The sequence below is a fragment of the Nilaparvata lugens genome, chromosome 3 (assembly GCF_014356525.2).
Source record: "Nilaparvata lugens isolate BPH chromosome 3, ASM1435652v1, whole genome shotgun sequence".
NCBI lineage: Eukaryota > Metazoa > Arthropoda > Insecta > Hemiptera > Delphacidae > Nilaparvata > Nilaparvata lugens.
In genome coordinates, this window is record NC_052506.1 from 94,789,403 (window position 1) to 94,815,526 (window position 26,124).

At 34.5% G+C, this 26,124-nt stretch overlaps 1 protein-coding gene across 1 annotated transcript in view; it reads right to left on the bottom strand.

The window, feature by feature from the left end:
* LOC111058173 (monocarboxylate transporter 13) overlaps positions 1 to 26,124 on the bottom strand; it is a 71,724-nt gene that overhangs the window by 8,444 nt on the left and 37,156 nt on the right. The window contains exons 3-6 of the mRNA XM_039425136.1: positions 7,341 to 7,460; positions 3,509 to 3,652; positions 1,546 to 2,179; positions 51 to 291 (exon numbers count right to left, since the gene is read on the bottom strand). Of these exons, the coding sequence (XP_039281070.1) occupies positions 51 to 291; positions 1,546 to 2,179; positions 3,509 to 3,652; positions 7,341 to 7,460 (1,139 nt within the window). The remainder of the gene's footprint in view (positions 1 to 50; positions 292 to 1,545; positions 2,180 to 3,508; positions 3,653 to 7,340; positions 7,461 to 26,124) is intronic.

Consider the following 26,124-nt stretch of genomic DNA (forward strand, 5'->3'; position numbering starts at 1 on the left):
AGTTGTATTACTGAAATTTTTTATTTTATTTTTTTGCGAATAATGCTCACCACAATGTAGATATATGGAACATAGAATCCAATACTGGTACAGAAGTTGGAGAGAGTGAAAAGAATGAAGATGGGATCTTTCAATAGGGAAAAATCCAACATCTCCTTGACCGTATCCAGTGATTCCCTGGGCAGTCCACTGCAGCAACCCGTTTGTGGCTCCTCTGCAATCACCACTGAATTACGTTGCGATTTGTCTGGCTTATCATTTTGCTTGTAGAGGTGGGTCCACGAGTATGACCTGAAACAATACACATAATACATGTTATCAAGTAGATATTCATAATATTTAATGCTTAAAAGAAGTTTAAAAGCTGTGGAGAATGGCTTGACTACGGTTTTGTAGGTAGGTTTAAATAAAATATTATTAATATATGTTGGTTAATTTTGATATTATTCATCCCATGAAGAAAAATTAATTCAGTCCAGACAATGACGATCTGAAAAAGCTGTTTCCCTTAGAAATTCAGTGAAAGCTGAATTAAATCTTCCTAATATATTGAATAGGAACTTCTAGTAAAATAATTTTGAGAAAATAATGTAAGCACTCATGACCTTGAAATTGGTTAAATTTTTATATGACTTGCGCCAAAATAAGGGTTGTAGTTTGGTTATAATTTGTGCAGGTTTAATTTGATTATTTAAAAATATTATTTAGGTGAAAAATAAAAATAAGTAGTAATCCCAACACTGTATTTTGCTCAACCACTCTCAGATGCTAAATTGGTCTGGTAAGCCTTTTATGTTTCTATCTCAATTAGGCCAAGAAAAAATTATCTCTCATGACTGAATAATACTTTTTCACTATTGAGATAAAATATTTCGGAGGTTCATTATATTACTACATAGTCTAGAAACATACAAGGATAGGAAACCAATTTTAATCAAATGCTAATTTTAGAACTAGAATTTCGCTGTATATTATTACTTCTATCCATCCATAATATGATGTAGCACCCCTAATACAACTTCACAACGTTGCCAAGTTATTTGTAGACTATGTAGAAATATAGCAAATAACTATAGAAATATTTTTTCCCAATGATGGAAATTTATTATTAAATCATGGAAAATTATTTTCACTTGAATATAATAGACCTATAAATAAGATAGAAACATATTAATATAGTTTGCAAGCCATTTAGCGTCTGATGCCCTGTTTCACCAAGCTCGGTCAAGACATTTGAACATGGTGAAGCCGGGTACGCTTTAAAAGTGTGCACTTGAATTATCGATAGTAAATATCGCCATAGAAATGATCCAGTGCACTCTTTGTGGAGCGTACCTGATTCGTCCATGTTCAAATAATATCATGACCGTGCTTGGTGAAACACAACATATAGGCCTATGAGAGTGGTTGATCAAAAACTATGACAGGAAGCAGTACAAAACAGTGTTGCTTATTTTAATTTTCACCTATTTCAAAATTAGCAAATGAAAGCTGCACAAATTACAGCAGAATATTATAATATTTTATATTTTACTCTATTGTTACCTATTTCGGTCCATATGATGCAGGTGCGTGACACTGCCATGGTAGAGAATGTCCTTTCTGTACATGATTCCACTTCTCGTTGGTCTGAGCATCTGACTGCCCCAGTGCTTCTTGTAGTGTTCGTTGGTGCCCAGTAGATGCGGCTGACTCAGCGCCAATCTGGAATCGGGAGTTTTCGAGTTTGGCACCGCGAGGAACCCATTAGCCTGTGGTGGTGCGGAAGGGGTGGAGTTTAGAAACAAATGGATACTATGAGGTCTCTTCTGTGCCTCGCCATTGGTCTTCTCGGTGGGCGTGGACAGATTAGGTACCGCCACTCCGTTAGTTTTCGCTCTCATCTCCACCATTTCAGTCGACTTTTCCTCGCCTTTGAGGAGTACATCCGTTTTCCTGACCGGCTCCAGCGGCCGGAACATAATTCCAAACAGGATGCAGATGAGGATTGAAGCACCGATGATGAGCATGGAGTCCTTCCAGCCGAATTCGATGATGAGGGTTTTGATGATTGGGGCAAACACAAATGTGCCGAGGCCCGAGCCGCACACCGCTATGCCTGTTGCCAGCGAGCGGTACTTCTCAAAGTAGCACGTCACACTGACGATGGCTGGCAGGTAGATCAAACCGAATCCCAGTCCTGTCAACAAACATTTCATTCATTTATCAATTTATTCATGTAATTATTCATTTATGATACACATACATGCAGAGGCTCACAGACAATACCATGACATACCAATACTAATGTCGAGTAACGTGTCTTGCTCAAATCTGTTGTCAGAGTTTTCAGGTTGCAACTGATCCATTTTAGAGCCTCTGACATGACTAAACATTCGCCTTAAGGCAGCCGGGACCGGCGAATCAACGTGTCTATACGAACGAAACACAATGCCTGCTCGGGCCGGGATTCGAACCCGGGCCTGAGAACCAATCAGAGAAGTCTTCTTTTCAATGAAGCCTTCAATGATTGGTTCTCGATGTATTTAGAGCTAATTATGATTAAAATATAAGAGGCTTTTGTGCAACTGGCCCTTGAAATGGTCCGGGAACATTGAAACGGGCTTATTATTGATTGATTTATTCATTTATAGAATAAAAATATTATAATATAGAATACTAATTAAATTATAATATAAATTTGAATATAATAAATTCCTATCGTTAAAATTATATTGTGAGAGGAGAAACAGGTGAACTTTTTAATATTCCTCTCAGAAATTCAGATTAATATCAGTTTGAAATAAGATGAAGCCTTTTTTTAACTTATCAATCCACATGAAAATTTTCTGTCCAAAAATATTTGTACTTGAAATTTACAATAAAAATTCACCTCTAATAAACCACTATAGAATTGGAAAAATGGAATTGCTGTGCGCCACGCTTTCGGAACCGTTTAACTCTTGACATTTCTCTAATTATTTCGATTTCGATGAATTCATTTGCTACCAAGTCGGATATGGATCTTTTCCAAGAAAAATAAATTTTTCTCAGAAATATGTTCCATTTTGGTAACTTGTTAGTAACCAGATCGAAATACTATGAAAATGTCATCAGTATATCACTTCCAAAAGCGAGGTGCACTCGTGCACAACCTTGAGAATTGAGCATTTTTTCTCAAGCACACTCAAAAACGAGCTCATCTCACTTTTTATATAAAAATCTGTTATTTCTTAAAAGATTCCGCTTTTCACAGACTTTTCATACACTAACGTTTTATCCTATTGGAAACATATTTCAGGTTTTTTAAAAATAAATTATTGCCTACATCAACTTACTAGAAGTTAGTTATTGCAGCTCAAGAAAACAGTAATAAAAGTACAATTTAAAATGATTGGAAATTAAAAAATCAATTATAACTCAACTTGTCTGGTGAGCTCCAATGATCATTCATAATCTTTGGTAATATTATGATAACGCATTTATATGAATAGAAATCACGGCATTAAGTAGTTCTGGAATATTTTACCTGTTCCAAGGCCAATGGTGATGTAGAGGAGTGATATGCTGTTGGCGAATCTGCTAACCATCATACAAGTACCGCCAAGTATTGCTCCTGCGATAGTAACTGGACGGCATCCATACTTATTCACTAATGCACTTGATATTGGACCTGTGATAACAATATAGTCCTAATTACAACACAATCAGAATAATCTATACTATAATAAAGTAAAGAACTTGCTTATACACTATACACGTACCGAATAGGGAAATTATGTTTGACGCATCATCACGTCTGAACTGGACTGATTAACTTGAAATTTTGCATATATAGATTCTTAATCAGCCGAGGATAGTTACATGCCTATTTTCAATTCTTCCAAATTTCATTACGTCAAGTTTTCAATTTGTCAATTTTTAAAATAGACCCTTGCGGAGCACGGGTTACCTGCTAGTTATCAATAACTTGACATGATAGATAGACTATATAAACGAATAGGCCTATAACAGGCAACAGTTCACTACAGGAGAAAATTCATTCATAGAGAAAAGATAGCAAAAGTTATGCTTTGTTTTCTCTATGATTCATTAAACTTGGATCAACTTTCATGAGCGAAAGCTAACAATAAAACGGAACGATACGCACAAGCCTAAGACTCATATAGGCATCACAATCAGCAAACAAATGAAGAAACAATCTATATCAAGTTGCATGTGTTAATACAATCCTTGAATTATTCCTGTTGTCTGGTTGCAAAATTACTAAATTTATTACTTCTAGAAGAACTAGAACAGCTTCCATGGGTGGCACTTAAATTCTCAATCAAGAGTTTCATGTGCTGATCCAATTCAATTCAAGAATTATTTATTAGTAGAAGAAAAATCTGGTGTGGTACACTCACACAACTTTCCTTGCTCATTGATCTATAAGCCTCATTCTTAAAAGAGGATAATTTCGGGGAATAACATTATGCCGATTGGCGGCTAGATAATTAAAACTATGATTATACTATTGTTATTGTTTTCAGAGTACATTTTCCTTTGTTTGAATTATGAAATTTGAGGATTTTTAAAAAGTTGTCAAAACAGCTGTTCTACAAATAAAATATCGACATGTGTTCTTTTGAATAAACTGCTCTACCTACCTCACGCACGAGAAGGAGGTTACAAAGTAAATTTCTCAGGGATGGGGTGGACCCTCTGTTAGTTTCCCAGGGAGGAGACTCATGCCAGTTAATAGAGCTGATAAATAACTATACAGGGTATGAATTTGAAAAAAAATCAGTCAAGTCATTTTTGAGAAAATCGTGATAGAAATTTAACAAAATTCATTCTTCTCAGGAATATTACGGAGCTCCTGCAATTTTCCCAGAAATGAGACTCATGTCAGTTGATAGGGCTTAGAAATAGCTATCTAGGGTATAAATTTGAGGAAAATCGTTAGAGCCGTTTTCGAGAAAACCGTGAAAAATATGGTTTTTAGCCATTATCCGCCATTTTTTCCTCCATTTTGAATTGAATTTTATTGAATTTCTTATTGTCGAATCCTCATGGTATAAGGACCTTAAGTTTAAAATTTCAAGTCAATCGGTTGATGAGGAATGGAGTTATCGTGTTCACAGACATACACACATACACACACACACACACACACACACACACACACACACACACACACACACACACACACACACACAGACCAACTGTGGACTGAGGACAGACCAACTTTTTGGACTTAGGGGACCTTGAAACGTATAGAAAACATGAGATTAGGGTACCTTAAATTTTTTTGGAAAGCAATACTTTCGTTACCTATGGTAATAGGGCAAGGAAAGTAAAAAACAATCCATATCAGATTGTATGTGTGAATATGAATACAGTCCTTGGATTATTCGAGTTGTTTTGGTTGTAAATTTATCACTTCTAGAGCAGCTTTCATGGGTGACACTAGAATAATCAATCAAGAAGAGTCGTATGCTGATCCAAATTCACTTGAATGAATACGATTCGAAATTGTTGAAACCACTGATTCATTGAGACAGTTTGTTACTTCTTTATGTGTTCGTATTCGAGTAAACTGTTTACTAGGGATGATGGTGTAACAACCGAAACTAGTATCTCAAATTGTTCCAATAAATCGGAGGTTTTTGATAACTTCAAGTCGTTTTCATTCAATATGGATCCAGCACAATATCACATTCAAATATTACATTTTATTTATTTCTGTTCTTTTTCCTTTGAATATAGCTAGGCTATGATAATGCATTACATGATAATTATTCTGTATTTATGTTGTTTGGATGGAAGGCTAGTAAAATTCAAAATAGGGCACTAAATAGTAGCTTTTAGGCTACTCAAATAATTTTTCATGATGTACGACAATCAAACTGTCAATATAAAGTCGTATATGAGCTTGTCCCAATCCAATACATGAAATATATAAATATTTGTGTGTAATCAATGCGCTAGCAAATTCAATTTGCATGCAAAACTGGTGATTGTGTCCATCGCGTCCAATACTTTAGTAATTGAAGGGGGAAAAAGTTGCGTGTGTGGATAAAGGCTACAGTTAAATTTACTTAGAACGGTAAACATTGGTTGAATAGGACGCATGAATAATGTTATCCATAAGAGGAATGCTGACAGAATGAAGTGAATCTCGTTGCACCTGCTACTCTTTTCTTGTAGTTTGTTTGGTCGGTGGCGTGATGTGACCGAATTAGAGGTTACTTTCAAATGAAAGAGGTTCCTCATGACGTTACTGGTTCAGGATTTAGAAAAAAGGAAAGGGAAGTATAGGGGATAGGGAAAAGGAAAAAGAAAGGGGATGGAGAGAGGAGAGGATGTATATAAGGAAAAGTGGGACAGAGGAAGGCGTGGAAAGAGACGAGGGGTATAGGTGTGTTTTTTTAACAACAAAGCCACTAAAAGCTTGGTGTTTTTCTTTGCAAATGTAGGCTATATTTCATGTGGTATCCCGTGATACATAGTGGGCTACCCCATGATACATTTTCTAACGTGTATTGTACATTATTTCATCAATGTATGAAGGTATGACGTATGATGAAGGACAGAGGAAGTGAAGGATGACGCGAGTGAGAGAGAAATGAATGTTTCTGTGAATAATTGCAGGAAAAGAAGAGTAGGTGAAAGCAATGGAGAATGAAGGGGTTTCTGGTAAATTGCTTTCGGAGGAGGAGAGAATAGTAGTGATCTAGTGAAAGGTGAAGTGGATCAAAGAAATAATCGAAAGTAATCGTAAAAGAGAAAATATATGAAAGTGTTGATATATTCAGTGAAATATACGAAAATATCATAAGAATAATTGCAGAGTTCCTGCGAAAATAATCGTAAAAGAGTGAGAATTCCAGAAGCAGTTTAGAGGGGATAATATTGTATTATAAATAAAAAATACTTTATTATAAACAATATTATTCATTGCTATCAAACTAGCCCAATGTCTTTCATAGAAGAAAAATTTTTTTAAAATTTGGGAAGAATTGGACTTCGAACTTATGAATAATATATTTGGGAAGAAGGAGCTACTGTATGATGTGTAAAGGAAATGAAGGAAAACGTCACTGAAACAAAACAGGAGAATAACTGATAAGATTTTGTTTTGTTCCTTCTTATCAGGACTAACATTGATTCTCTAATATCAATGCTAATATAAACTTTTATGTTTCCTACTTTGATCAAACAAGACATATCGAATTATGGAAGGACATAAAACTATGATGAAGATGAAGGAACGAGCTAGTTTCTCTTAATAACAGGGAAATCGATGGAGGATGTTCAGAGGGGAAAAAGAGAAAGGAATGATTGTGGAATTTTTTTATATTATATTTTTCTCTTACCTGAACATAGTGTTACACCGACAAGTATTGAAACAATCAAAGCTGTCTCTCCTTTACCAGCATTGAAATAGTTTGTAAGCTCTAAATAGAAAAGGCCAAATGTGTAAGTCACTCCGTCAGCTGAAACAGAAAGGAAAGATGCCATTGAAAGTATTTTCACTTTTTTCAATCAGCAGCAGTTTTAATTGGTGGGTGCCAAGTTCATTGTCGTGTTGCGTGTTAAACCTTTCTTGAGTTATAGCATAGTTTAAAGGATGAGTTATAGCAGCTGCAAATCAACACCTGTTTCAACTATAGTGGCAGGTGTACATGCTAAGATACCTGTTTTAGAGGTTGATTGGAGTTTCGTTTAATTATAGTTCAATGAATGAATTGAATGAAGTTTTACTCTCAATAAGCACAATACATGAAATGTGAAATACATGCACATCAAAAGCCAACAAACATGTTTATAATATACATAACTGCATAGTAACAAATCAAAACCCAAATTCAATGTGACTTATTAAGAAAGTTGCTAGTTATAGTTATATTTTGAGTTGATTTTGCGAGTTTTCACTCAAGTCGTTCTTATATTCTTTCTACAAGGAATGCTTTTTTTCAGTTACTGTCAACAAGAACAAATTAATACCAGTAGCAGGGAAAATTTATATGATATAATAAAGTATATCAAATATTGGTAATATACTACTGATATGATATAAACAACTTATATATCATAAACTTAGAGATGAGATTATTGGATTGTTTCATTCTATGCTAGTAGGCTACATACATCAAATATTAAAAATGAATATAATACATGATAAATAATAATTATCTGAATGAACTGTGTAATCTGTATTAATAATACTGTGTATCGAACTGGGAAATCTGCCACAATTAAATTTGATGTTACCAATAGGCCAATAATCCCGCCGAAATTATGACAAAAAATCATCCAAATGAATGATTGATCCAATTATAAAAATCTGTGGATGGGCAAAAGTCATAACAGAATTGATCAGTTTCTATGCAGCCTGTACACAGGGACAATAGTAGCTTCCACTAGCTACCATGGGAACGCGGAATTGGAATGTCCGGAACTTAAATAATATGACATTTCTAACTCCGCGTTTTCGAGACAGCTAGGTAGTGGAAGTAACTATTGACTATGCTATTGTCCCTGTGTGCAGGCTGCTAAAAGGTCATAGCAGATGACTTGCTACTCTTCATCTCCATGAGAATAGTGACTACTCATTAAAGTTTCACTGCAATGTTGCAAAGCTCAATAACTCCAATGTCGCATCTGTTGCATAATGCATCATAACTTGCAACTTGCTTCTCCCCATCTCACTTGCCAACTACACACAATAGTGTTGCACTTGCAGCTTGCAACTATTCTAATATTTCATTATTTGAAACTCAATCTACAACTTGTATTGTTTAGGCATATAAATGGAGTTCTGTTTGGTAGATTTTGTTATGTTGTAGAGTGGATCAAACTACAACGAATATCCTGTTTTGATAAATATATGATGTTCTGTTTGATAGATTTTGTTGTTGCAGTTTTTGCGTGATTGATTTTGTTTTAGAGTGAATTTTGGCATTTGAATACTCTAAAGAAGCCCTTCATCCATTTTAAATTTTTATATCTGTTCCAGAGTTTCCAGTAATTCATTTGCAAAAATGTAGTTTTTCCAAACAACTTTTGGAAATTTCCGTCGAAGTAATCCTTTAGAAAAAAATTTTAATCGCTTCTTCTTTTCATTTTTCTTCTTCTATTTTTCCTTGAACGCGAGTTAGTATGATAATTTCGTGTTCAATAAAGTTCCGTAGATTGTACATAGAAACGGTTATGAATAACATTCGATTATTCGACAATCACAACTTCGTTGAGTTTAATGTTGTTTTGATGCAGTCAATCACAAATTATTCGCAGTTCACACGCTGCAATTATTTTTTATAAGAACGTTTGTTCTTCTTAACATCACTTAACACATTGAAATGGTTGTGGGAGGGGAGACAGATGAATCCTCTACTAATATCTCTCCAGTCCCGCATTTAGATGAATAACATCTAGTCCGAAATAAGGTTAAATTTACATATGACAAAATATAACCAGCTGTTGGCCCTCTTGAATGAATCACGTTGTTATTAATTGAAAGTGAATACAATTGGCCGTTTGGCCCTTTGGTGCAAGAAGTGAGTGAGACTGTAAACAGAGCTGAGATTTGGCCCGCGTGAATTGGGTTTGTGGGCCAGAAACGCATTCCGCTGCGTTTCGTCTGTGATGCGGAACAAAGATCACCCTCTAAACACATAACTCGATCACTCTCTCTTTCTCTTTAACAAAGATCACCCTCCAGACACCTCACTCTCTCTCTTTCTCTCTACCGGCCAAAGAACACCCTCCAGACACGGTTACTGAACCAAGTTTGGCCGTCAGCCAGGAATCTCGGCTACTAGTACGAAGCGCCAGTGACTAGTAATTTTTTCAGTACACCACAACACAAGAAAAAATATCTAGTCACACTCAAACGAGTTTATTGAAGCACTGCAGCCTTTATCTCATTTTTGTTTTGGTTTGAATGTCATGCACGCACATCGGCTTCGTCTTTAACTGATACGTAGATCATACATACAAATACAAAGAAGGTGGTTTGTGTTCTTCACTTCGGTACTTTATGGTAATATATTCATCTATAAAAAATTTCCTAAGTTTGATTAGATTCATATACAGTATACAGTGGTTGAAAAAATCTCCTTAGTCTGATCTACGGATTGAATATCAACATAATAATGAAGAGGAGAAGAAGCAGTATAGAACTAGGAGGAGGAAGAGGAGGAGGAGAAGGTGGTAGAGGAGGATAAGGTGAGGATGAAGGACGACAATGAGGAGGAGGAGGAGGAGAAGGAGGAGGAGGAGGAGGAGGAGAATGAAGTTAGAAAGAAAAGTAGAAAAATAAGGCAAAAAAGGAAAAGAGAAGGGGGAAAAGAAGAATTCAATAGATTGTGATTAATATTAATACTTTACAATCAATTACTTGCTTATTGTGAATAAGCTTCAATGTGGGAGGAAACTTTATATTCTTCTTAAAAATGTACATTTCCATCTTGGACATCTATTTTTCAACAGATAGATATATTCATTTATGTCTATTCTAATAGAATGTATCTATTCATGAGAAGTATGCTGTATTACTTTCATCATTTGCATGATTGCAGGAGTATGGAGACAATCAATTTCAGGAATATATTTAAAATTCAAAATATATTTGTTCTGATAATTTATTTATTCATTACATAATATTATGTACAACTTATCATCATACAGGACTGTTCACATTATTTGTTTCTTCAATGAAACGGTAGTCATAATTTTAACAATGCTATTTCAAATTCTATTGAACTGGTATAATCGGTTGTAATGGAAATATACGAATCTATTTCCCTAATAAGTTGTCTGAAGCGGATAGAAATACTTCCATTGATTTTACCAACAGACCTTCACAAGTTCACAACTCTTATCCCTATATAATAAAACTCTATTTAGAATATTCTACTCGTCTCTGTGATACTCTATCTATACTCTCCTCCGTACTACAAAATTCAGACACTGTGTGGTACGATGGTTCGCTCATGATACTAGATCAACAAAGTATTTCTATATCCCATCTATTTTATTGGATAATCCCACCCGGGGTTCACATTGGGGGTTTCCTGTCTGCGTGCCTCACGCTATTCGAGGGTTTATGCAGCAAGAAAACTGTCAAAAAATTACTACAACTGTATTTTGCTCACTATCACACAATTTTTGTATCGCGAGCGGAGTAAGATTCGAAAAGAAATGCTTTAGATACTGTATTTTTGTCGTTCGTGAAGTGAGGTTTATCGTTTTATTGAATGAGTGAAAGTGGCTGGCTATTCTTGACACAGTAACAATGTATTTGGAACATCGTCTGGGTATTTTCATTCTTATTTCGAAGCAAACTGTTGTTTCCATGATCAATATCATACCTCAATACAGTGAGGAACAGTATTAGAGAGAGTACATTATAAACTCTATATATTTCAAGATGCAACTAAATGAAGCAAACAATGATGTAAGGAAGACATGGAAAATAATCAAGGATGCTACAGATTCAGATCAGAAAAAGGATATACAACTGAATGCTTTGAAAATTAATGGTGACATAGTCACACTGAAAGATAATCCTAGAGAACTATTGAGTCATGTAAATAATTTCTTTGTTAATATTGGAGAGAGTATGGCTAACAAAAATATCTGAGAGTCTGAATAAAAATATTAACGAAATTATAGCAGATAATGTACCAGAATTGCATGTACAGAGTAATATGTTTCTTTTCCTCATAGATGAAAAGGAAATAATAAACACAATTGATTCTTTACACATCAATAGTGCACCAGGCCTAGATGGATTAGATAACAGGACCTTGAAAGGAATAAAAGATTTAATTTCTAAGCCTTTAACTCATATTTTTAATCTGAGCTTGTTATATGGTACTTTTCCAAGAGCAATGAAGCAAATCTGTGTCAGACCTATACATAAAGCAGGCGATAAACTAATTATTAGTAATTATAGACCTATTTCACTGATTAGCAATGTATCAAAAATTTTAGAAAAACTAGTTAAATCAAGATTAATAAGCTTTTTAGAAATTAATAATATTCTTTCTCCTAACCAATTTGGCTTCTGCAAAGGTATAAGTACAGAATTAGCTGTACTAGAATTATCAAAATTTGTAACTAGCAATTTAGAGGAAAAGAATAAATGTCTAGCAGTATTTTTAGATTTAGCAAAGGCCTTCGACTCTGTTTCCCATGACTTATTAATAAAAAAGCTTGAGGCAATAGGTATAAGAGGAGTGCCACTTGAATGGTTCAGATCCTACCTCAGCAATCGACAGCAAAAAACAAAGGTTGAGAACCATATGAGTGCAGAGGGTTCCATGAAGTTTGGAATACCGCAAGGAACAGTTTTAGGACCAATTTTGTATTCGATCTTTGCAAATGAGTTGTGCTCCATTCAAATTCAAGGTAGAGTTATAGCCTTTGCTGACGATACAGCACTCCTTTTTCAAGGAAAAAACTGGGAAGAAGTGTTCCAAACAGCAGAGATAGAACTCACAAAAATCACTAGTTGGTTAAGAAATAACTTATTGTCATTGAATTCAGAAAAAACAAAATTTTTAGCTTTTTCTTCAACAAATAGCACAAAACCACACATGACAACAATGAAGCTCCATAATTGTGATAGAAATTGTAACAATAATTGTAACTGCCCACTAATAGAACGCTCTGACAATATAAAGTATTTAGGAATAATAGTAGATGATTCATTGAAATGGAACAAACACATAACATATACAACTGCCAAAATAAGGAAGCTTATATACAAATTCTATCAATTAAGGCGTATCATAGACAAAGAAATGTTAAAAACTGTATACTTAACATTAGTTGAATCTCTTTTAAGGTACGGTCTGTTAGTTTGGGGTGCAGCTAACTTCAGTTTTATAGATCCATTATTTAAAACTCAAAAACGCATTTTGAAAATAATGGGAAACAGGGAAATCCAGTTTTCAACTGTAGAATTATTTATAGAAAATAGAGTACTCAGCGTTAGGCAATTGTATATATTGTTGTTATTAGGGTATATGAAAAAACATCAAAATAGGAACCATATCATAAATCATAGCCATAATACTAGAATAAGAGAACGTTACAATCAAGAAGTACCAAGAATGAATACAGCGTTTGGGCAAAGATCACTAGGATATTTAGGGCCTACAATATCTAATAGAATACCATTAGAAATCAAAGGAGAGGAAAATTTCAATAGGTTCAAAAGAAAAATTAGACATTGGTTATTCAGTATTGGGATACAAAGTAGTGAGGAACTAATAGTAAGTAGGATTTAGATTTAAGCAGTATTCTTTTTAAATAAGGTAATTTATATGTAGAAAATAGTACCTCGGTTTAGTATCTTTGTACTAGGTGATGCTTAGGGTAATAGATATAGTTTTAGATTTTTGGAATTTTTGTATTATCTGTTGTAGCATAAATTAGTATTAATTTGATGATAACCTCGACACATATATTATATAGTGAGGTATCATTTTTGTAAACACTGAATATTGTTATATTATTGAAAATATATGAAAAAATATGTAATGTATGAATTTATGAATAAACTCCTCTGGATGTGTCGTCCAACCTCCAGAGAAATTATTATTATTATTATTATTATTATTATTATTATTATATTATTATTATTATTATTATTAAAAAACTCATAAATTAACGTACATTGAGGTCGGTATGCTCTGTTGATATTGTAGTTTGACATAAAAATTCACAAGTGGGGAAAGCTGATTCACCTTTTTTTGAGACTACAAGGCATCTATTTCTATTGCGAACGATACCCAAATAAGTTTCTTGCCTGTGCATGGGTGAGTGTGTGGATGATCTATGAGTCATGCCTACCGGCAGGATTCGAAACCAGGAGCCTTCAGGTCCTAACTGACTGAAGATTGTAACACCCCTAACCTAGATGCACCCTTAAACAGACTGTAAAGGTGCACAAGAACATGAGAATACTTCCTCTTGGCTACATCAGAATCAATACTCAAATTCACTAGAAGTGTACGATACCTATAATTCCAGAACGTAGCGGCAATCAACTCTTTCAATAGAAGTTGATTTTAATGGTACTTATATTATGTGTTGTGTATTTATGAAGAATATTACAATATTATAAACTAGAGAAAATCTTGAGAGCTTATTTCTAAATGAATTCATTGTTAAAACAAGTTGCGTAAGAGAACTTGATAAAATGGTTACCGTGATAAATACACGATGTATTGCAAGCACAATTAATTTATTATTATGCAAGTGGAATTTCTCATAGTGTGGCTTTTGAACGACAATTTAGTACTTTTTCTATAATAAATAGAAAATAGATATGGGTAGGAATAGGTAAATGGTAATGAATCTTAACGTTTTAGGAATAAAACACTGACTATTTCATAGTAAAAAGTCGAGTATTCAAGCCTTGACTCTTAACTTTTTCAATGAAATTTATTTAAAGTTGACAATGAACTGCTGTGAACGTTTAAAACTGGTTTGTTTGCCACTTCTCACTTCCACCAGGTTTGTCTACCTCGACATGTGCCAGAACAAAAAATAGTCAGTGAGAATATAAACTGCGTTTTATTAATTCCTCATTCTGGAACGTAGTTTCAGAGCTGTGATTGACCAAATAGATTTGCCAAAGCAATCCACCATTCTAAAATATAAATATCAAAATAGTATTCATCATTCTTGTAGAATCAATCAATCGAATTTTATCCAAAATAATAGACTTCATTGCAAAAATTTCGATTGTTTTGAATTAAAATTATTACCGTATTAAAGACTTTCAACAAATTGAAAAAGTGAATCATCAATGACTCTTAAAAAATTGAAAAAGTAAATCATCAACCATTCTATTTGAACTCATACCCCAGAAACTGCTGCTATCTATTGACAGAGTTAAGAATTAGTTTGCATTACAACTTGTCAACCAATCAGGAGCCGATAAATGCGGATTTAAGGAAAATATTACCCAAAATCTGCTGCCATCTACAGGCAGAGTTTCGAGTTAGATTAATGTTCCCAATCAGGAGAAAGTCGAGAGTAAACTTTAGTTATCCAACAAGTCCTTCCACCTATTATTAATTTCGAATCTGATTATTTACACAGTCAACCAATCAGAAGAGAGTAGGCAGAGTCGAGAGTGAATTTTTTATAGTTACCATAAAATAACAGTGTATGAGTGTATACGGTATCTCGTGTACAGAGCTGTTCTTGTGAGACTTAAATCATTCACCGATATTATCAGCATTGGAGCAAGACTCTCACAATTTGATAATTCATTATAAGTAGCTTTGATCATTCCACAGAGAATTTCTGTAATACTCATTCCTGTATTTGGACATTTTAAAATAAATTATCATTATTAGATAAAAATTGGCTTCGTAATTGAAGCTATTGCTCAGTTTAAATTGCTTAGTTACGTTTGTGCTCGAAAACAAATAATTTAATTTTCAATTAAAAATATAAAATTTTTATCATTTTCTGTGTGATTTTTTGACAACTTGACTCCAACTCAGTTAATCGTTGCATTCTCGGTTCATAATAGGTAGATTTCATCTCCTTTTGTTTTATAAGTGTCTACCTGTGATATCTCAAAATGAATAATTAGCCTACTATACCCATCAAAATTCAATGTCATTGATAGTTTCAGAACTGATTACAGTACTTCAATGTAGTAGCAACGTCATGTAATGTAGTTCAAAACGTAATTATCGTCAAAGCCTATCAAATACCTTCTGTCATAGGCCTATCATTTATAGTGTGGAATAATTGATTATCGTCAACCTCTGTGAGATAGCTTTCATGCTTGGTGAACTGTTGAAGCCTAATTAATTCGCTGTGTTGCTTGCCAGCGATAACTATTGCCAACAAAATTAGTGATAAAATAATACTCTCGGATAACGATTAAGTTGAATGGCGATGAAAAGCTGAAAAAAAACGGGCGACGTGCAACATTTTATTGTGGAAAGTGAAGGTCGTGCTTACCAGACGAGCTAAGAGCAACTCAAGTGGCTGAAGAAAAAATAAAAATAGGTCACTGTAGCACCATTAGATAGCTGCTACTCGGCAACACATCTGTGCTCGCAAATATTTTATTGTCATGTTATGTAGAGATGGCAGTGTTTGAAACTGCTCTTGGATTAACATTGGGATGTAGTCGTTAGATCTTTATTTTGAAAAATCTCTTTCATTTAGTATGACCTCAACAATTTTTGAGTGAGAGGAGACAGAATACAATAGAATGGCTTTTTTATTTGAAGACTTGACGAAGTTTGGACAGAAATTACCATTCTACCCCTTAACCATGTAAGATAGTCAGGTAAGGATAAAATATGAGTTAGACTAACAATCTCTGAGTAAGTGAGGCTATAGTAGGTTCAACTTAGGTACAGAGTAAGAACTCTTCTTGAAGTTAGTCGTGTCTACTATTCTTCAAGTAATGGGTAACTTGAAGATCATGGATTTAGCTACTATGAACTTGACCATCTTCAGTTCAGTGTCAAATCAAATCAAACCAAATCATTTATTCTCACACAACATTAAAATGTTACAACGTCATTAATAAGGGTCAATAAGGGTCGAAAAGTCCAGCAAACTAAACCTGTGTATGCTTTACAGTTGTATATTATTATATTAAACAGTATAGTAATAAACAGCATATTAAACGGCACCATAACATGATCTGGACAGATACATGATTCAATCCTGGATCAATTTGAACTTGATTGAACTGCTATTATGATTGGAGAGACTTGAGATATTTTTAATTATCTGCTATATTAAGATTAAGCATAAGGGTCTTTGAAAATACTATCACTTGTGTTGCATGAGTTTTAGATAATTTTGATTTTGTAAATTGTTCAAAGTCTTTGAACTCATAGCATAGAATAAACAATCTATGGCTTTAATGGCCAAACTTTAAGCTTATTATGAGGTTAACAATTCTTGAATGAGTGAAGCTACAGTAGATTTGTACTCATTGCTTTGGATTGTACAATCTTTGATCAAGGGTGTAATAATCAGTGAGAAGTGAGAAGTAATGTAGCTTTGAACTTAAACTAAACACTAATAGATTTATTAGCAGCACATCAGTATTTAAATGATTGAAGAGCTATTGAAGAGTAACTATAGTTTGAATTTATGGATTCAGTATGATGAGCTTGCTTATCAATCGTTGAGTGAGTGATACTTCTCCCAAGAAGGTTACTGTTGAGACAGGTGGTCTGCCTTATCTACATCACTACATTATCAATGACTTGCATATTCTTTTCCTCTTTTTTTCTTGTTTTCCCCACTCTTATGTCTATCATTCATCCAATACTTACTTGTCTAGCACAATAATTTACTCTCTTCTTCCTTTTTCAATTCTCTTTCATATAGTTTCCTTCTACTTCCCCTTTTCCTTTTATTTCTCCATTTCTCAACTTTTCTTCCCATATTTTGGTCTCTTCATCTTCATTCATTCCAAAACTCTTCTGTTCCTCAAGTTCTTTTACTACTCCTTCTTCTTCTTCTTCTTCTTCTTCTTCTTCTTCTTCTTCTTCTTCTTCTTCTTCTTCTTCTTCTCCTTCTTCTTCTTCTTCTTCTTCTTCTTTTCTTCTTCTTCGCTGCTTCCATACCTGGCGTTATCATAGCTCATATAATCCGCTATAATCCCCTTTAATTGTAGTGTGATGGTCTGGTTGCACAATCGTCAATCAATGTTTAATCCATCAGATTTATCGAAGACCAAAATTTGATTGATGTGTGCTGAAATGACCATTCATCATGTAGTCAGATTATATGTTACAGCTGTTAATAACTATTGTGTTCAAATACTGCAGTGTGAACACAGCTCAGTTGCTAATTGTGCTTCATAAAATACAATCCAAAAGTTCTATATATTCGGATGCAGGTACTAAAATTGAACTTTCAAAATAGAACCAAAATGCAGTCAACAATATTTTTAATGTTTGAGAAATTTTTTAATGATTGAGAGTGATTCCATTTTTCCATTAGGCCTATTACTTTCCTTGCCCTATTACCATAGGTAAGGTAAGTATTGCTTTCCGAAAAAAATTAAGGTACCCCAATTTCTAAATTTTTATACGTTTCAAGGTCCCCTGAGTCCAAAAAAGTGGTTTTTGGGTATTAGTCTGTATGTGTGTGTGTGTGTGTGTGTGTGTGTGTGTGTGTGTGTGTGTGTGTGTGTGTGTGTGTGTGTGTGTTGTGTGTGTGTGTGTGTGTGTGTGTGTATGAGTGCATGTGCGTCTGTGTACACGATATCTCATCTCCCAATTAACGGAATGACTTGAAATTTGGAACTCAAGGTCCTTACACTATAAGGATCCGACACGAACATTTTCGATCAAATGCAATTCAAGATGGCGGCTAAAATGGCGAATATGTTGTCAAAAACAGGGGTTTTCGCGATTTTCTCGAGAAGAGCTCCAACGATTTTGATCAAATTCATACCTAGAAAAGTCATTGATAAGCTCTATCAACTGCCACAAGTCTCATATCTGTAAAAATTTCAGGAGCACTGCACCATCTATGCAAAGTTTGGTTTTAGATTCCCAATTATCAGGCTTCAGATACAATTTAAACAAAAAAAATCAAGTGGAAAATATTGAGTATAAAAATCTCTACAATTAATGTCCAATAACATTTTCACCTAAAATTGAAAATAAGCTTTAAATTCGAGAAAATGTGATTATTCAATTGCAAATTATTGTTGATTCTATTAAATCATTCACTATGAAGAGATAGCAGACTTCGTTCGTCTGCAGCGCTATTGTCCTGTCACCAGCTGGCTCAGATCTTAGAAAAGTAGACTTGAGATGCGCGGGAACACTAGTGTCAATTTTCATAACGGCAAGGAAAGTTGTGTGAGTGCACCACACCAGATTTTTTTATGAAGCAGTTAATGATGGGCCCAAAAGTTCACTCCTTTAAAAAAACCTAGTATTGGTATTGAATTACTATTCACATAATGTATCCAGCTCTGCATATACGAACAATAATTTATCGAAGTACCAAGGAACTTCGAACTCTCTTAACGCCAGTTCGGAACCCACAAATCTCCTTAATCAGTTTCTCCTATTATCAGCCCTTTCATTAGCCAGGCCGTAAGTATCAGTGATTACTGGGCAGGAGTGATATCTAACTGTACAGATCATCATGAGTAAGCTTATATAAAAAAAATCTGGTGTGGCGCACTCACACAACTTTCCTTGCCGTTATGAACATTTATCACCTGACGCTAGTGTACACGCGCATCTCAATTCTACTATTCAAAGATCTGCCAGCTGGTGACAGGACAATAACGCTGGAGACACACGAAGTCTGCTATCTCTTCATAGTGAATGATTTAATAGAATCAATGGTTGCCAACCGTTTGCATTATTGAATAAACACATTTTCTCGAATTTCGAGCTTATTTCCAATTTTAGGTGAAAATGTCACTGAGCATTAATTGTAGAGATTTTTATGCTCAATTTTTTCCACTTGAATTTTTTTGTTTAAATTGTATCTGAAGCCTAATAATTGGGAATCTAAAATCACACTTTGCATTGATGGGGCGGAGCTCCTTAAATTTTTACAGATATGGGACTTGTGGCAGTTGATAGAGCTTATCAATTACTATTTTAGGTATAAATTTGATCAAAATCGTTTTTGACAAGATTTTCGCTATTTCAGCCGCAATCTTGAATTGGATTTGTTCGAAATTGTTCGTGTCGGATCCTTATAGGGGAAGGACCTTGAGTTCCAAATTTCAAGTCATTCCGTTAATTGGAAGATGAGATATCGTGTACGCACACGCACATACACTCATACACACACACACACACACACAAACACACACACACACACCACACACACACCACACACACACACACACACACACCACACACACACACACACACACACAGACTAATACCCAAAAACCATTTTTTTGGATTCAGGGGACCTTGAAACGTATAGAAATTTAGAAATTGGGGTAGCTTAATTTTTTTCGGAAAGCAATACTTTCCTTACCTATGGTAATAGGGCAAGGAAAGTAATAACAAAAATTATTTTTGCTACTGTGATACTTAATTGTATCACCAATAACAATAGAGAAAGTAGGTGTGATTTACCCATGATTTTTCTTCGATTGTATTCAAAATACTAGTAGCTTGAAAGTATTTCTCTACGAGAAAATCACATAATTCATGTAAAATATTCTCATCCTATTGATGAAACCAGTTCGTAGCAGGTGTTGTTTTCCCCCGTTTGATCACAGCAGCCTTGCAGTATGTGTCGTCTCATTCCCAGCGGTCATCCATCCGAAAGCCGGCCACATGCTACGTAGCTTAACTCGGTTGATCTGATGGGAATCTGTTAATTGGACGGGAGTCGGGTGTTGATAGAAGGCAGGGCGTCCTGCTAATTCTGAATTACAAATTGCGGTATGTTCAGTCACAGAATTACTAGAGAATTACTACAGAATTACTACAGAATTACTACAGAATTATAGGAGTTTTCTCTGGTTCAGTGTAGGGGTTTGTAGTGTGCATATTGACAAGCTTCGTGGACTTTATAACGGTGGATTCCAAGGTTTGAAGTAGAAATACAAACTTCAAGCTTTGTAAAATTATTGATTGATTAATTGATTGTTGTAGTTTGAGGTTGATCATAAACAGCCTGCTTGAGCTAATGTTGCAGAATGAAATAAATTATTTGTTTTACTTGGTAATAGCATAGAGAAACGATAGCATAAGTTGATATCCCATGGTATAGGGCGTTTATGTCGCAACTTTTACTGTTATCCCAAGCCGATAGTTCACGTAGTTCTATCCTATGCAGCTGTGTGACGCTGGTAGTCTCTCAAATGTGCCGTACATAAACTTTCACCTTAACAAAACAGTAAAAATTGACAATAATCGACAGTAATCGGCTTGAGATAACAGTAAAAGTTGCAACATAAATTCCCTATACCATGGGATATCTACTTATGCTATCGTTTCTCTATGGTAATTGCTATAAGAAATCAAAATAGGCCTATGAAAAATCAGGTTATCAGGTGTTATCAATATTTCACTAACTGTACTTCCTACTGTATCAGTATTCTAGTTCTCTAGTTATCTAGTAATCTTCTTCTACTCCGTCAACAACACTTGTAATGTTTTTACGTTGAAAACAGATGCATTTATTTATCTATCAATCGTATATTCTTCTATTCTCTGTATACGTATCTCATTCTCATATCTCATTTTATTCTCTGTATACTCCGCCGTTAGTAATAAACTGTAACCAAAATCCTCCAATGATTTACAAACCAGTAATCGTAAATATTTCACTCTACTTCAATTTGAAATGTTTTCTTAACTTCAAATGGGAGATCATTGCGATGAATTCAACTCATATTCACACCTGAGAAGGCATATAGAAATTACGTGTATTTCTCATATTAACTAGAAGGGGCTTCTCACAAGCTAGATTTTTATCATCTCAATTACCGATGAAAACATAATTTGTTTTGTTGAGAAATTACCATATATTCCCTCTGAGTATCAAATGAATCGTTAGAATACTAGAAAGCTATTTTCATCAATGCGGGTTCGAGGTTACCACTTCCTTCCTAACGACTTGCCTATCAGATTTTGTAAGATATATTGAATTTAATTTCAATCCATAAATTATCCGGAATCCACATTCAACCAATACGTTCTTGTTAGTTCTGTTAACTTTTATTTGGAGATTACTATCATATTTATTTACATTACAATACAAATCATGTAATTATGATAGGAAGAGAACAACATGCGTACTCCGAAGCAGTCCTTCTAGAATAGTAACAGTAATCCTTCAATAGTAGCATTATCCTTCCAGAATAGATAACATTTACATAACTGATATTGGAATTATCAATATCAGTGGGAACGAACTCTACTCTGGAATTCAAAGGAACAGGGATAAAAATTTAAAAGGAACGAAGATTGGAATTAGATAATGAATCATCACCACCTGCTATTTATTTATATTTTTTATTGAGCTTAGAAGGAGATATTCGACCATAAAACATACAAGCATCTATCTACTATTAGTCCAGTCAATATAAACATAAAAAAGGAGGTCTGCTTGCAATTTATATTGTAGTTCTGATTTTTTAATATATTATTTGGGTATATAAGAGAAGTCTAGAACCAATTTCTTCATGCAAAATTTCCTTGTGCTAGATACAGGATGGCCCAAAAACCTCGTATTTTCGGCTCATTTCCCAGTTTTCAGCAACTCTGAATAAAATGAGATCATTCGGAACTCTCTATCTCGAATGAGTACTGAGTTATGATTTTTCAAAAATGAGTGAAATTTGAAGAAAAAATCAATTTTGATGAATTTTATTTTTTGCTCAACAATATCTTCCAATTGCTGTCAGTTAGATGTATAATTCAAAATCCCTCTATGCGTATTTTTGTGCTCTACAATCTGAGATCAGGTAGAGCGCTCTATCTCATATAGATTTCCAGGTACACCTGACAACAATGCTCCTTGTATTGTGAAAAACACCTAATTTTCAGCTTCAACCATCATCACCAACTACATTGTCGTCACATTGATATTTCGCACAATGACATAAGTTCATGAGATAATGTTCTATGAGAATCACCCGTTAGATGCACTTCATTTTAGTATTTCATAGTGGAGAGGCGCGCTTAAGGACACATCAAGGACCAAAATTTCAAACACTTATAACTTTTGACACAATGCTCAGATTTCATCGTACTACACTTCATTCTTCTCAACTTGTGAAGGCGGTTCAAAATCATGCATCATAAGTCAAATTCGGTCAAAAAATGGAGAATCTATTGTTTGTTGAACTTGAGCTATATAGTACTTTTATAGTGACTGGACTATATTATAATGTTTTGTAAAACTTCTTTTCCAGTAGGTTTTATCTACTCATTGGTTGAAAATAGAATTAAATCCTCACCCCTCATGTAACACTGAAAATTAGTGCTTGACGACAACCTTCTCTATACGATATACAACCTTTTAATTAACGATGTACAGTTTTGAACAAATAATATTGAAAATTAGCATTAGTCGACAACCTTCTCTTCAACGATGTATATTTTCAACAATTAATGTGTCATAGAAAATTAGCGTCAGAGAACAACCTCTGAACGATGTACAGTGTAAATATCACGTGTTTTTGATGTGCAGAAAGGATCACTAAGCTCTCACTCGTGTAAAAAATAAACACGAAATAGGTCGATGATATTTGCCTGAATGAATGAGAACTCAATTACTGCACTGCTGTATCAATGTTTTCTCCGTCGACATGCAGGCTTGTTACTCGTTCCATTTCCCACTGAAATTCGTTTCCGAGAGGGAAAATGTCCTTCATTCCTTCCACGATCACCCTTTTCCACACCTCATCTCACCCCCCCCCCCACAAGGCTCATTGTAGGGGGTACTCAGCTGGTTCCCTCAGCAGCTAACTCAATCAGGCCTCGGTAGCAAATAAGATACTCAGTTGCGATTACTTTGCAGCTAAACCCAGTTGTCTCATCCTATCTCAACATTTTCAAAACTAATTTGTGTTTCTTGGGCAGATGTTTATTCATTAAAGCACCGTGCCTCGTTTCTGTATATCAGCCTACGGCCAAGGTTGAACACAATTCTATCTACTGATCTTGAGTCTTGAGTCTGTCTACACGGCCTTGACGACTACTGGAGAAAGACACTACTGGAGATTGATAATTGTGGAACAACCAAGACTATTAACCTTCTTCTTTTTCTTATTAAATCGAAAAAGAGATCGAATCCAGTGGATCATGAACCAATCAAACACACATCACGAATACAAAATACATTTTCTTGCTGGTTGATGCGCAACATTATAAGCTCTAGCTTAAGCTTAAGCTGGGACATTATTTGAGCTTTCCACTTGTGGGTGGGTACGGATCGTAACATACTGGGACAGCGAAGGTAGAGTGTATCTGATATATTTAAAATAATGCATGTATTCAAATTTGGTTTTTGAAATTTGAGAAAACTGTTTACTAGGTATAATGGTGTAACCACCGAAACTTGTATCTCATTGTTTTGATAAAATAGTGGTTTCAATTTGAATATATATAGACCTTCACAAACAGTATTCATTCAATTGCTTATACATTTAATCAGTAAAAATTTCCAAATTACTCGTTTACGTCTTTCTATTCATGACGTCCATTCATAAGTATTATCAACTCTTTATCGGATGTGACTAACGTTTCCCTTTCTTCACTGTTTCATTTTTACACTCTAGTTCACTGCCTTTTGTTTGAAGGTTGATGATTCCTAATACTGTTTCCCAATACGTTCATCTGTTGAATAAAATAATCCATTAGGGATTGTGATAAACAGTTGAATAAGTTTTCAGTTTGTTTTGAATAAGGAAAGCTATCGACCTGTCGGAAAACATAAGACTGTTTGGAAGAGCATTGATTTCGATAATAGATGAGTATTTAAAATTCCATCTTGGAAGGTGGTATCAGTTAATGAATGTAAGTGGGCCAAAGTGTTTGAGATAATTTGACAGCTCTGTCTATTCAAATGATAGCCTAGCCTAGAGTGTTTTTTTTTTTAATTTTATTCTATGCCTGATTCACTGAACTTGTCGAAACTAGAAAAAATTCTATTCAAAATTATGTAGATTGAGTTTTTCTCTGTCAGTTGATTCCAACATAAGACTTATATCATCTATGTAGGCTTTATAATATACTCATACTGTATTAGGCTTTGCATCTGACTCGTTCTTCCAAAGAATTAATTATGTCTGTTTCTTCTAACGTTCCTTCATATAAATTCATCAATGTGAAAGATACTTGCGATAATAAGTTCTATTTTAGTTAATCTTGGAATTTCAGTGCTTTTCTAATATTACTGATCATTATACTACAGTAGTATAGCCATACACTGAATAGCCTATATACTATACTTGTGATATCACGTTATCTTTCATTTCATCTTGAAATTGCAGTGAATTTCTAATATCAATGATGACAATCATCATATTACAATATTATAGCCATACACTGAATAGCCTATGTATACTATGAACGTCGATAGTGAATCATAATGGTTTGCTGAATAATGTAAAATAGTGGATAATCCAACTCAAAGGTACTTTCCAATCTCAGTATCGCATGATTCTATTGAATTATCCGCTACCTCTTCGGTTTTTCTAGTATTTAAAGTGAGTGTAGCTAAATTGTTTTTTTAACTTTCATAGAAGTTCATTAGTATATTATCTTATTTCAATGATTTTCCAATGAAATAGTCAAGTGTACCTATACTATACCATGACCTATAATAGTATACTATGCTGAGGCCTCCTTGTATTATATAGTATTGAGTATAGTATATTATATAGATATAGGCATCCTTGTATAGTATTGACGGCCTCCTTGTGACGGCAATGGAAGGGTCTGTGGAGGGAGTGAGGGTGTTGGGGCGGATGAGAGTTGATGATGTCAGGGAGGAGGAGGAGGGAAAATACTTCATGCTGAAGAGAATAGCACAGGACAGAGAAGAATGGAGAAGGAGGAATCCATGTATGGACCTGCCCAAGGGCAGAGCACTACTGATGATAATGATGGTGATTAAACTATGAGAGCCAAATAAATTTGTGAATCCAATTCCTGGATTCTGTTCAATTGTCTTCTTATATTCCATACGTTGAGTTTCAAACTTGCATATACATCATGTTCATGCTTGATCTGTGATCGAGATCATCAATAAAAACCTGATTCTCAGATGTTGGACGTAAAAGGGTACAGATCGATATGCTGGGAATCTGTGATGGGTTCTAATTAGTTCAAAGTGGTTGAGCTACTCCAAGTTCAAGTATCGTAATGTGGAATCGAGTGTGGAAATGAAAGACAGCATTATTCTAGACAGGCAACTATTGAGAAATTTTTTCAATGTTCCTGCAATCCTTAGAATGGCCATAAGACTGGACTTTCAACTTGTTTTCGTAGAGTGCTGTATTTGATGAACTAGAACTGTTTATCTTCTACTGCATAATCAGTTGGAGCAATACTATTTTTCTTTCAACTTACCTACCGCAATGCATTTCACGTCAAATCAATAATTCATTAAAATCAATTAATCATTGATAATTCAGAAATC